Source organism: Chrysoperla carnea, chromosome 5 (genome assembly GCF_905475395.1).
Source record: "Chrysoperla carnea chromosome 5, inChrCarn1.1, whole genome shotgun sequence".
Taxonomy (NCBI): Eukaryota; Metazoa; Arthropoda; class Insecta; order Neuroptera; family Chrysopidae; genus Chrysoperla; species Chrysoperla carnea.
In genome coordinates this window covers 41,581,631-41,594,129 of record NC_058341.1, presented here as the reverse complement: position 1 = coordinate 41,594,129, position 12,499 = coordinate 41,581,631, and the positions used below count along the sequence as shown (strand labels likewise).

At 29.9% G+C, this 12,499-nt stretch overlaps 2 protein-coding genes across 2 annotated transcripts; both read left to right on the top strand.

Moving 5' to 3' along the window:
- Positions 1-370: 370 nt before the first annotated feature.
- LOC123300271 (SET domain-containing protein SmydA-8-like) lies at positions 371-5,840 on the top strand. Its single transcript, XM_044882816.1, has 5 exons — positions 371-565; positions 894-1,210; positions 3,229-3,351; positions 3,735-4,589; positions 5,549-5,840. The coding sequence occupies exons 1-5, from the start codon at positions 419-421 to the stop codon at positions 5,817-5,819; spliced, it is 1,713 nt and encodes a 570-aa protein (XP_044738751.1). The 5' UTR covers positions 371-418; the 3' UTR covers positions 5,820-5,840.
- Positions 5,841-8,157: 2,317 nt separating this feature from the next.
- On the top strand, positions 8,158-12,193 carry LOC123300272 (SET domain-containing protein SmydA-8-like). Its single transcript, XM_044882817.1, has 5 exons — positions 8,158-8,392; positions 8,697-9,013; positions 9,616-9,738; positions 10,533-11,387; positions 11,917-12,193. The coding sequence occupies exons 1-5, from the start codon at positions 8,246-8,248 to the stop codon at positions 12,185-12,187; spliced, it is 1,713 nt and encodes a 570-aa protein (XP_044738752.1). The 5' UTR covers positions 8,158-8,245; the 3' UTR covers positions 12,188-12,193.
- The last annotated feature ends 306 nt before the right edge of the window (positions 12,194-12,499 follow it).

Below are 12,499 nucleotides of genomic sequence, written 5' to 3'. Positions count from 1 at the left end.
TTTAAAAATATTTTATTTTGCCAAATCTGAATCCTTTTTTTGAACTTGCAAAATATCTTTAAATTTTGCCACCAAATTATGAATGCAGTTATAACTAAATATGCCGCTGGTTATACGCTCGAGGAGTTAAAGAAATTTAGGTATATTTTACTTTTGTTTAATTCTAGATCCGCGCCTGTGAACGCATGCTTTAAAGTACATTCATTTCAGATAACAATTTAAAAATACGATTTATTAATAGTTCCACAAATTCCCCCTACCAATGTAATCTTAGGCGCACCTATTGCTATGCAACGGGTGTACTAATTACAGAAAACAGTTTTTTTAGTTTCACTTAAAATTATTCAAAGATCATACACTTTATTTAAAATCAAATTCGTTGTAAAAAAAAATTAGTCCAAAATAAAATTAAATCAAAATGTCTGATGAAAAATCTCTAGGATGTGCAGTATGCAAACAACCTGCAGTATTAAAATGTTCTCTGTGCAAAGATATAGCTTATTGTGGTAAAGATCATCAGAAAAAAGATTGGAAAAGTCATAAAAATTTATGCCGGCCATTTGAGGTAAAACCGTTTTGTATTTCTCATATTTAATTTAATATTTAGTGGTAAAGTAAATGATTCCCCTTGATTTTTTTTGTTTTCCCTTAGAAAACGAGTATAATGATATTGCCAGCCCCAAAAATTGAGTAAAAGCCATTCCTAGACTGAAATTATGCATCTAAAAATTTGAGCTAGAAATTTATTTTTTGGTACTGGCAACATCTTTATTGATTTTTCCTGTGCTAATACGTTTCAGAAAACTTAACTCTTATTATATTGATGAAAGCCAAATATGATGGAATCAAATATATTCTTAGAACCATACTAATAAAAATTTTGGAATATTTAGGTTAAGAATGATCCGAAATTGGGACGTTATTTAGTTGCGACCCGTGACATACCAGAAGGGCATATAATATTACAAGAATGTCCCATTGTTGTTGGTCCAAAAACACATACAGAATTTGAACCACATTTTATACCATGTGTTGGATGTTATATACCACTTCCTGTAGAAGATCCTCCATCCCGATGTACACAATGTGGATGGCCTGCATGTGCAACACATTGCCCTGGCCTATTTAATACCAAAGAGCATGCTACCGAATGTGCGATATTAAAATTACGTAAAAGTTTTGCTGTAAATAAACTTGATGACTTTTATAGGTAAATTTTTTAAAATTGTTTATGCTAAATTTAATCATGCGCATAAGGCAAGTATTGGTTACGCCTTAACCAACTGAGCCAACAGGGCGACAATGAGAATGAAACCAAAATAAAGTTTAGTAGGTCTACCTATGAATTAGATATTGAATAATTAGTAAAAACAAGTTTTTTTAGTGAGAGTTTCATCCTAAAATTATTTATTCATTAATGCAATAAAATCGATTATTGTGGACCCAGATTACATATCCACAGACCTTCAATTCTGTTTTTCGTTCGTATGAACCATTGGTAGAGGTCATCCTGTCATCCCTGGGGGTCCATGCGCCCACTTTGGGAATCACTGCTTTATGATTCACAAAAACGAAGTTTCTTAAGGTTTATTTGCCAGCTAGCACATTAAGTAGACTGAGCCAAATACATACACATAACAAATATAGAGAACAGAGGCGAATTATTGTGAATCTTAGAATGTTCGATTTGTGTGGAACTTTTTAGAGTGAATGGCGAACAATAGTGTGTGTTGTGAAGAGGATATAAAGATGTAAGACATTTACTAGAAAGCTGTCACGGTACCGAAAATAGAGAACAAGGGGAACTTAAAAGCTTGGAATGAAGGATGCAATATCCATGTAAAATTCGTTATTTAAGTTTATTTTAAAAAATAATGAAATCTCGTCTTTAGTCTGCGCACTTATAACAACGTCATTTCGAATATCCTATCTTTTTATACCATGTATATATGAAATATACATAGTATTATAAGTTTAGTCCCAAGTTTGTAACGCCTAAAAATATTGATGCTACAAAAAAAAAAATTGGTATAGGTGTTCATAAAATCACCTAATTAATCCATTTCCGGTTGTCCGTCCGTCCGTCCGTCTGTGGTCACGATTACTCAAAAACGAAAAGAGATATCAAGCTGAAATTTTTACAGCGTGCTTAGGACGTAAAAAGTGGGGTCAAGTTCGTAAATGAGCAACATGGGTCAATTGGGTCATGGGTCCGTAGTACCCATCTTGTAAACCGTTAGAGATAGAATAAAAGTTTAAATGTAAAAAATGTTCCTTACAAAAAAATAAACAACTTTTGTTTGAAACATTTTTTTGTAAACATCACTGTTTACCCACGAGGGCGTTAATTAGGTACAAATTTTATAGTATGTATTAATATAGGAATATCAAAGTGAATATCTTTTGTTATTTACATGACGTCAAAAAAAACAAACGATTGCGCATCAACACTTGCGCATTATATGAGAATATCAGTTAAATATGTCAGATATGTATGTATGTGAAATGTGACAGAGTTATCAACACTGCCTATACATGGTATTTCAACAATTAACTCAGTCAATTGTTTGTTTTCACTTGTTTAATGATGCATTTTGTCATTATTTTGAAATTTTTAGATTAGTTTGTTTATGTTATTATGTGTTTATGAATTTACATTTTTTTTTTAAATTTGTATAGGTACCTATACTAGACAAGCAGTATTCTGTATGTCAATTATACCTTGGTGGAAAAAGTCTTAGGGACTCTCTGAATTTCTTAACGTTTTTTGACTGTCCAATTCACAGTTATGCAGACTTATTAAGTCGTAGTTAGACTGTCCAAAAACGTTGAGAAAGTCGGAGTTATTCGGAGTTCCTGAGACTGATTTTTCAAGACATTTTCAAATTTTGTAAGACTTATTAAGACTTATTCTTTCCTCAAAAATTTTTTCACCAGGGTAGAATTAAAAAAATTAAAAATTGTGGCATACCAGAAGAGCTTACATAATAGTACAAGAATATCCCATTGTTGTTGGTTGAATTTGAACCAAAATTTATACCATGTGTTGGATGTTATAAACCAATTCCTGTAGAAGATCTACCATCCCGATGTACACAATGTGGATGGCCTGCATGTACAATACATTTCCCTGGTTTATTTAATACTAAAGAGCATGCTAATAAATGTGCGATATTAAAATTACGTAACAGTATACTGTTGTAAATTTTTCAAATATAATTTTTGTAGGAGCTACGCTTTAACACCTTTACGATGTTTATTATTACAAAAACGTGATCCAAAAAAGTGGAAACAACTCATGGAAATGGAATCGCATATTGATAAACGTGGACCGGATACTGAAATATATCAGTAAGTCTTTAAACGTTTAGTTAATCGTTCATATTTAAAACAACATATAATTGTTATTATTTACATAAACAATAACAATTTCACTTCATAGTTCGCGATAAACATGCATCACAATTGTGACCAATGTAATAGGACTCCGACAAGGAAGTGAAGTATTTTGGAGAATTACCAAATACTCCTTTGAAAAATTTCAAGAAATCCAAGAAATTTTTTGATTTGGTTAAATAGGATTTTGAATAGTCCATAAATGTGGTTTCTATTAACTTGAAAGTTTTTCCCCAATAAATCTGATTGTAGTATCTAATTTAACCTTCGGGGGTGAAATGGTGGAGCGAGAAAGTGGGGAAAAATATTTTACCTAAAAGTTTTCTTTTTATTTACAGAATTATTGAAGAAAATCTTGTCGAATATCTATATAAAAATTATATAACACCATTAAAAGAATTCGAAGACGAATCAAATATAAAAATATTAGAAGATTGCTCACGTAAAACAATACACAAAGTTTGCGGTGTAATTGATGTAAATTCTTTGGATATTCGCTTACCAAATGGAGTTGATATTACTGGAATTTATCCGACAGCATATTTAATGGAACACAGTTGTATGCCAAATACAAAACATATTTTTGAGCAAACCAACGACGCAACAAAACAATATCGTTTATGTGTAACGGCCGCTCGTAACATCCAGAAAGGTGAACATATATTAACAATGTATACACATGCTTTATGGGGAACGCAAGCACGTTTGGCACATTTAAAAGAAACCAAATACTTTTTATGCGAGTGTGCACGATGTAAAGATCCAACTGAATTTGGTACCTTCATATCCGCTTTAAAATGTATGGGAACAGAAACAAAACCCTGTACTGATGGATATCAATTACCGATTAATCCATTGGATTTACAAAGCGAATGGATGTGCAATAAATGTCAATTTAAAATTGAAGCAGAAACGGCAGAGTTTTTAACGAATCAATTAGGAGAAGAAATTGAAATGTTACAAGCAAAAGGGCCAAGTGTAAAAGAATTAGAACAACTTTTACAAAAATTTGCACATTTTTTGCACCCAAATCATTTTCATATTTATGCGGCGAAACATTCTTTAATACAATTATATGGATATCAACAAGGTTATTTACCGAAACAATTGAGTGTGGATCAACTAAAACGAAAGATTGGGATGTGTCGGCAATTAATTGAAATTACGGAAAAAATTGATCCACATTTTTGTCGGTAAGTGATATTTACCTATTTAGTAAAATAAATTGGCAGAAGATTACGATTTCTATGCAGCCACAATTTTATGATAATTTTCTTAATTATTTCTCCATGGTATAGAAATTTTGTCAAATCCGTGATTAGAGGTATAATTTTCGAAATATAGTTTTGTCGATTTAATTCCAACCAAAATAATAGTATTTGAATAGTACATATCCTGAGAACAGTCTGCCAAATTGCAGAAATGGCACACAATATTGCATCAAAATCAGAGACGTATAATTTGTTTCAATTATCTGAAAATTTCTTGAGTAACCCTTGAAAAAACACCTTACAGAATTACTAAAAATTTTTGATTTGGATATTGATATTGCCTCGTACATAATTTTGATGAAAAAATACAACAATGGTTTTATAATCATAGTTTTCTACATACACCTTGTTGGAGTCGATTTCAACCGATATTTATGTTCGAAACACGCGAATATTTCCTTTTGATAAAACCTGAAAGGAAAATTAATTTTTTTAAAAAGAAATATATCGATTTAAGAATGGATTACATTTCGCGATTAGTATAATATTGTTTTCTGTAAGTCGAAACTACGTTTCTAAACGCAAACCCTCTTCCAATCGATTTCAGTCGATACTCGCATTAATTAAAACACGCATAAAATTATTATAGAATTCCTGAAAACTATAAACAATTTTTTTATTATAGTTTTGGATTTTGATAAAACCAATATAAATTTTCATCCAAAAATATATCGTTTTAATAATAAATAATTTTTAACTATTTTGGATTTTTTACATTACTATTATAAGAGAAATGTACGCGATGCCTTAATCATATATCCAAAATTAATCTCTTTATATATACGTTCTATTTATGCGTTCTATCTTTTGTGTTAAAGGATCACTTTTCTCAATTATTTACACATATCTGCAGAAATAATAATCAATTTTAACGATTTCAGATTATCATTATATCAAGCAATCACATGCCATGAACTTTTCTTAGCACAATTTGAATTAATACAACGAAAATGGGCTGATCAATGTTTTGAAAGGGATCGTGAACCATACAGGGGTATGTTAAAAGAATGTCGAGTATTAATAGAGAAATCAAAACAAGTATTAGGTGAGGAATTGCCTGGATCGCCTGGTTTTAAATTAGTGAATGATGTTTTCAAAAATTCACAGAAAGAGTTAGAAAGATGGATTCATGATTTTAAAGTAAATATTTAAATTAAATAAAAATTTTATTAAAAAAAGGTATTTTTTATTGTAAATGTAATTAATTATTTATTTATACACAAGATAAAATTTGTAACAAATGTTTTTCATTATTAATAAATTATTGTTTTTTCCTCAATTTTTTTGGTATTATTTTAGTTTAGAAATTGATACAAATTAAGTACGGAGCCTGTGGCTTTGCTACAGGCTTGATTTAATTAATTCAATCAAAATGTTTTGTAAATAAAAATTAAAAGCGGTACATTATAAAAACTATAAAAAAATATATAAAATTTATAACTTTACTTTATAATTTAATTTTTTTAAATTCTATTGTGCCAGGATGACAGAACTTCTATAATCTCGAGAATACTCTAAAATTTACTAAGAAACTGAAACTGCTAAAACTAATTTATCCAATTAAATTCGTCCTTTCTAAATTGTAATGAAACATTATAAAAAAAGAAACGTAGAATGAACACATGTATTTTTCGCTACACATTAATTTGCAAAATGCTCATTATTTCAAAACTTTCACTGAACGTTCATGTGCCAAAGATATATATATCAATACAGAAATAAAAAACAAGTAAAAACAAACAATTGACTGAGTTAATTGTTGATAACCATGTAACCATGTATAGACAGCGTCTACGTAATCGTTTGTTTTTTTTACGTCATGTAAGTAAAGAAAATCACTCTTTGCTAGCCACAGTCGTGTATATGTACGAAAACCACAGTCGTGTATATGGGTATAACTTATCCTCATATAATATTGTTCTATCCTTATCTGCGACCTCACGGGTAAACAGTGTTATTTACGAAAAAAAGTTTCAAACGAAAGTTGATTTTTTTTTTATAAGGAACATTTTTTACCCTTAAACTTATATTCTATCTATAACGGTTCACAAGATGGGTTCTACGAACTCAAGACCCATGTTGCTCATTAACGAATTCAATCGCACTTTTTACTCACGATATCTCTTTTCGTTTTTGAGTTATCGTGTTTACGGACAAACAGATAGACAGGCAGGCGGATAACCTAGTAGATAGGTACTACTTAGGTGATTTTATGAACCCCTTTACCAAAAATTTATTTGTGGCATCAGTACTTTTAAGCGTTGAAAACTTGGGACTAAACTTTGTATACCTTGATATATTTCATATATACATGGTATATAAAAATAATACAAAAGTTTCAATGATTTTGAATGATTTTAGAAACAATAAATATACTGTTATCAAATGAATTTTGTTGAATTTTAAGTATATAAAGTGACGAAATGCATAGTTATACGGGGGTCCAAGCGGACAATATAAATCGATATTTCAAAAAAATGACTTCAATGACACTATACTTGAAACTTTTACAAGTTAATTATGTTTTAGTACCATTTTGACGCTTTTAGGTGTTTAATTATTACGTATAATTGATAGTGCTTTGCAAAGTTGTAATATAGGTACTGTAATCGGGATAACTATTTGCATTTGAGAAAACTAAGAGCTTTGTAATTTCAACAAAAAACTTCGTATGTATGAAGACTTCGTGTATATATTTCTTGCTTAATTACATTGTAAAAGTTACTACTTGACCCGTCTTTATTTAACCCACAAAAATTCAAAACATGAATTATTTAGTTGTTCCTTCCATGGGCGTAGACAGTTTTTGGTCCTAGTGTGAGGGGACAAACAGGAGTGTGTTTGGCCTAGAAAGGAGCAAATAAAAAATTCAAATGTATTTTCTTCATTAACACATTGGGAAAATAAAATGGTAATTCCAAGTGCAGGAGCTGGCAGCCGTCCTGATCTGGCTCGATAGCCATTAAATTTGTGAAGATACTAATATCCCTGTTAATAGGGTTGATACCTTTGGAGGATACTTTTAAAATTTAGGGCGTAAATTCTGGACGCGGGATGCTCTATACTTATTCTAACAAAAATTTCATTTCGTTTGTAAAATTAAGGGATTGTAACGAGCTTTCCGAAGATTTTATAAATTTTAATTTTCATCGCTAGATACCCATGAAACAAATTTTTGAGTAAATAAAATAATAAATAACAGATGAGAGTAAAAAACCTGGAGTTTTAAAAAATCTTCAAATTTGTCTCCCAATGACTATACTCTGATTATACTCTCGAGGGGCTTGGGCAAAAATTAGGTCTATGCTGAAATAACTTTATTTAATTCTATATCCGCGCCAGTGAACGCGTGCTTTACAGTACATTCATTCCAGACATCAATTTAAAAATACGTTTTATTTATAGTTCCACAAATTCTCCCTACCAATGTGTAATCAATTTCATGCACATACAACGTGTGTACTCGTTACAGAAAACAGTTTTTTAGTTTCACTTTTATTAAAATTATTTAAAGATACACTTTACTTAAAATCAAATTCGTCGTAAAAAAAATTAGACCATATTAAAATTAAATCAAAATGTCTGATGAAAAATCTTCAGAATGTTCTGTATGCAAACAACCTGCAGTATTAAAATGTTCTCTGTGCAAAGATATAGCATATTGTTGTAAAGATCACCAGAAAAAAGATTGGAAAAGTCATAAAAATTTATGCCGCCCGTTTGAGGTAAAACTGTCTTATAATTTTAATTTTTAATTTTAGTATTTAGTGGAGAAGAATATGATTTCTCATGGGACTTTTGTATGGGAATCTAGTTTTTCTAAAAAACATTGGCTCCTGGAAAATTTTTTGGGACTCCCAACATCCTCATTGACTTTTACTGTGCTAATACGTTTCAGGAAAATTTATCCTCTACTTTTTTATTGCAAAAATGTGTTGGAAGTAAAATACAATACCATTTCCACTTAAGTTTTATTTGGCTTTTTAAGATTTTTTTTAAGATTAAATAATTTTTTGTTGGCTTTTTAAGATTAAAACTGATTCGAAAGTAGGACGCTATTTAGTTGCGACCCGTGAAATACCAATTGAGCAAACAATAATACAAGAATGTCCTATTATTGTTGGTCCAAAAACACATACAGAATTTGAACCACATTTTATACCATGCGTTGGATGTTATAAACCACTTCCTGTCGAAAATCCACCATCGAGATGTACTCAATGTGGATGGCCTGCATGTGCAACACATTGCCCTGGCCTATTTAATACCAAAGAGCATGCTACTGAATGTGCGATATTAAAATTGCGTAAAAGTTTTGCGGTAAATAAACTTGATGACTTTTACAGGTAAGTTTTTAATATTGTGGGAAAATTGTTTATGTTTTTAGCCTTGCTTATATTGAGGTGAACAAGTATAAACAATTTGTCTAAATAATTTTTCCTTTAAAAACAATTTTTATCTACTTGGAATGTGGTCAATTTACCTCTACCACTTTTATTGGGAATTTCGTCGATATTTTTAATAAAATTGATTAAAAAATTTTAATCAATTTGTTACTTACCTAATTCGAAATTCTTAAAAGATTTTCTTCATTCTTTTCATGTAATTGAATAGAAATCTTATAAAAACATATTTTTATTTGCCAATTCTAAGCAATACAAAAGTTGGAAATAGATAAATCTTTGTAAAGTAGCATTTTATTTTATTTAAAATAACGTTGACATCAATTTCAAACAAAAAAAAAAAACTAAACGCGAAAAACTAAATTAAAAAAAGTACGTTACGGTTCGATTGGATGAACGACGTAAGCTATGAAAAAAAATGAAAGGAAGGATAAACTAGCTGCATTTCGAATTTGAAAATATGATTTCGAAATAAACCAAAAGTATAATGGTTGATATGAAATTTTCCTTGTGCCACTGTAAATTTTGCAAATATTCTTTTGTAGAAGCTACGCTTTAACACCCTTACGATGTTTATTATTACAAAAACGTGATCCAAAAAAGTGGAAACAACTCATAGAAATGGAATCGCATATTGATAAACGTGGACCGGATACTGAAATATATCAGTGAGTAAACTTTTAGCCAAAAATTTAATATTTTTGGTCATTATTATTCAGAATCGGTGTAATATTGAATAACTTCGACATTCAAATTCAGGCTTGCAAAAGTGGGGTATATATTAACGTTATTGTGTGCATATAGATTCCATTATCTGTTTTTCTTTTATTCAAATATTAGTTTAAAAAATTCAAAAACTAAAACCCCGGACGACTACAAAATCACGTTCTAAAATGTATGAAACAATTAAGAAAAGCTTTCCTCCAAAATTGTTACGAAATTAAGTAAAATCGTCATTACAGTCGAGGGATCTTTTGGATTAAAAAGTTTTCCACAGAACGGTCCACGACTCTAATAACGATTTTCTTTTATCATAACAAATTCAGATGAAAATATTTTCTTGTTTCATAATTTTTAGAGTGTGATTTTGTAGCCGTCGGGGTTTTAGTTTTGGAATTTTTTTTATTTATATTATTTTGGAGTATAAAATTCTGTACAATTTATGTAACAAATATATAAATATTTATATATATTTAAGCCTAGAACCAGCAGACGATCAAGACGCTTTCAACGATACCTCATTTGGCAAATTATGAGAAGTATAGTTTAGAAGTTATGAGGGAATAAATGAACATAAATACACACATACATACATGTCTACATACATTCATACATACGTACCGGTCAAACATATAACTAACTGCATATAAATAACCCTCGCCGTCGTCAGGGTAAAAAGACAGTCTTATAAAAGATCATATATAAAAATATTTTCCTTACTAAGTTTTCTTTTTATTTACAGAATTATTGAAGAAAATCTTGTCGAATATCTATATAAAAATTATATAACACCATTAAAAGAATTCGAAGACGAATCAAACATAAAAATATTAGAAGATTGTTCACGTAAAACAATACACAAATTATGCGGTGTAATTGACACAAATTCTTTGGATATACGTTTACCAAATGGAGTTGATATCATTGGCATTTATCCGACGCAATTTTTAATGGAACACAGTTGTATGCCAAATGTAAAACATATTTTCGAGCAATCTGATGACCCCACAAAACAATATCGTTTATGTGTAAAGGCGGCCCGTAATATCCAAAAGGGTGAACATCTTTTAAACATGTATACACACGCTTTATGGGGAACGCAAGCACGTTTGGCACATTTAAAAGAAACCAAATACTTTTTATGCGAGTGTGCACGATGTAAAGATCCAACTGAATTTGGTACCTTCATATCCGCTTTAAAATGTATGGGAACAGAAACAAAACCCTGTACTGATGGATATCAATTACCGATTAATCCATTGGATTTACAAAGCGAATGGATGTGCAATAAATGTCAATTTAAAATTGAAGGTGAAACAGCCGAGTTTTTAACGAATCAATTAGGTGAAGAGATTGAAATGTTACAAGCAAAAGGTCCAAGTGTAAAGGAATTAGAACAACTTTTACAAAAATTTGCACATTTTTTGCATCCGAATCATTTTCATATTTATGCGGCGAAACATTCGCTAATACAATTATATGGATATCAACAAGGATATTTACCGAAACAATTGAGTGTGGATCAACTGAAACGAAAGATGGGAATGTGTCGACAGTTAATTGACATTACGGAAAAAATTGATCCGCATTTTTGTCGGTAAGTGACCTATTTACTACATTATTTTTGAATATTTTTGGTTTTTGAATAATTTCCCTATATAATTTTATCGAAATTAGAGACGATTTTCGATTTTTTAAAAATTATTTAAGTACTCCCTCGAAAATAACAGAAAAAAATTACCAACAATTTTTGTGTGGAATATTGATAAAATCCTCGTACATAAGAAATTTTGATCCAACAGATGCAACAATCGCTTCCATTTCGCGAATCAATTTCAAACGTTAGGTACTTATTGTATTTAAAATACGCATTATATTGAATTTTGATAAAAGATTAATTTAAAAGTTATTCTTAAAATGGTATATATTTAACTGAAAATTGATTTAACTTTATATTAATTTTCAGTTAAAAATATATCATTTTAAGAATAACTGTTCAGCGATGTCTTCATATATCCAAAATTAATCTCTTTACATATACGTTCTGTGCTTTTGTGTTAAAGGATCACTTTTCTAAATTATTTACACATATCTGCAAAAATAGTAATCAATTTTAACAATTTCAGATTATCATTATATCAAGCAATTACGTGCCATGAACTTTTCTTAGCACAATTTGAATTAATACAACGAAATTGGGCTGATCAATGTTTTGAAAAGGAGCGGGAACCATACAGGGATATGTTAAAAGAATGTCGAGTATTAATAGAGAAATCAAAGCAAGTATTAGGTGGGGAATTGCCTGGATCGCCTGGTTTTAAATTAGTGAATGATGTTTTTAAAAATTCACAGAAAGAGTTAGAAAGATGGATTTATGATTTTAAAGTAAATATTTAAATTTAAAAAAAATATTTTTTATTGTAAATGTATCTAATTATTTATACACAAGATAAAATTTGTAAGAAATGTTTCTGATTATTAATAAATTATTAATTCCCCTTCATTTTTTGGTAATATTTTAGTTAAAAAAATTTGTACAAATTTGATAAATCATCATTTACATATCACCCATTATACCCGACCAAAACGAGCTAAAACGGCAGTAACAAACAGTGCCGGATTAACTTTTCAAAGGCTCATAGGCGGTGTTTTTGTAGGGACCTACTTGAGACGAAAAATGTTAATAGAAATGGCAATTATAAATAAATG

Bases quoted from the DNA above. Each gene is read 5' to 3' on its own strand.
- LOC123300271 (XM_044882816.1), top strand. From the start codon at position 419: ATGTCTGATGAAAAATCTCTAGGATGTGCAGTATGCAAACAACCTGCA. The intron at 566-893 runs GTAAAACCGTTT...TGGAATATTTAG, and splicing joins ATTTATGCCGGCCATTTGAG to GTTAAGAATGATCCGAAATT. The intron at 1,211-3,228 runs GTAAATTTTTTA...TAATTTTTGTAG, and splicing joins AAACTTGATGACTTTTATAG to GAGCTACGCTTTAACACCTT.
- LOC123300272 (XM_044882817.1), top strand. From the start codon at position 8,246: ATGTCTGATGAAAAATCTTCAGAATGTTCTGTATGCAAACAACCTGCA. The intron at 9,014-9,615 runs GTAAGTTTTTAA...ATTCTTTTGTAG, and splicing joins AAACTTGATGACTTTTACAG to AAGCTACGCTTTAACACCCT. The intron at 11,388-11,916 runs GTAAGTGACCTA...TAACAATTTCAG, and splicing joins ATTGATCCGCATTTTTGTCG to ATTATCATTATATCAAGCAA.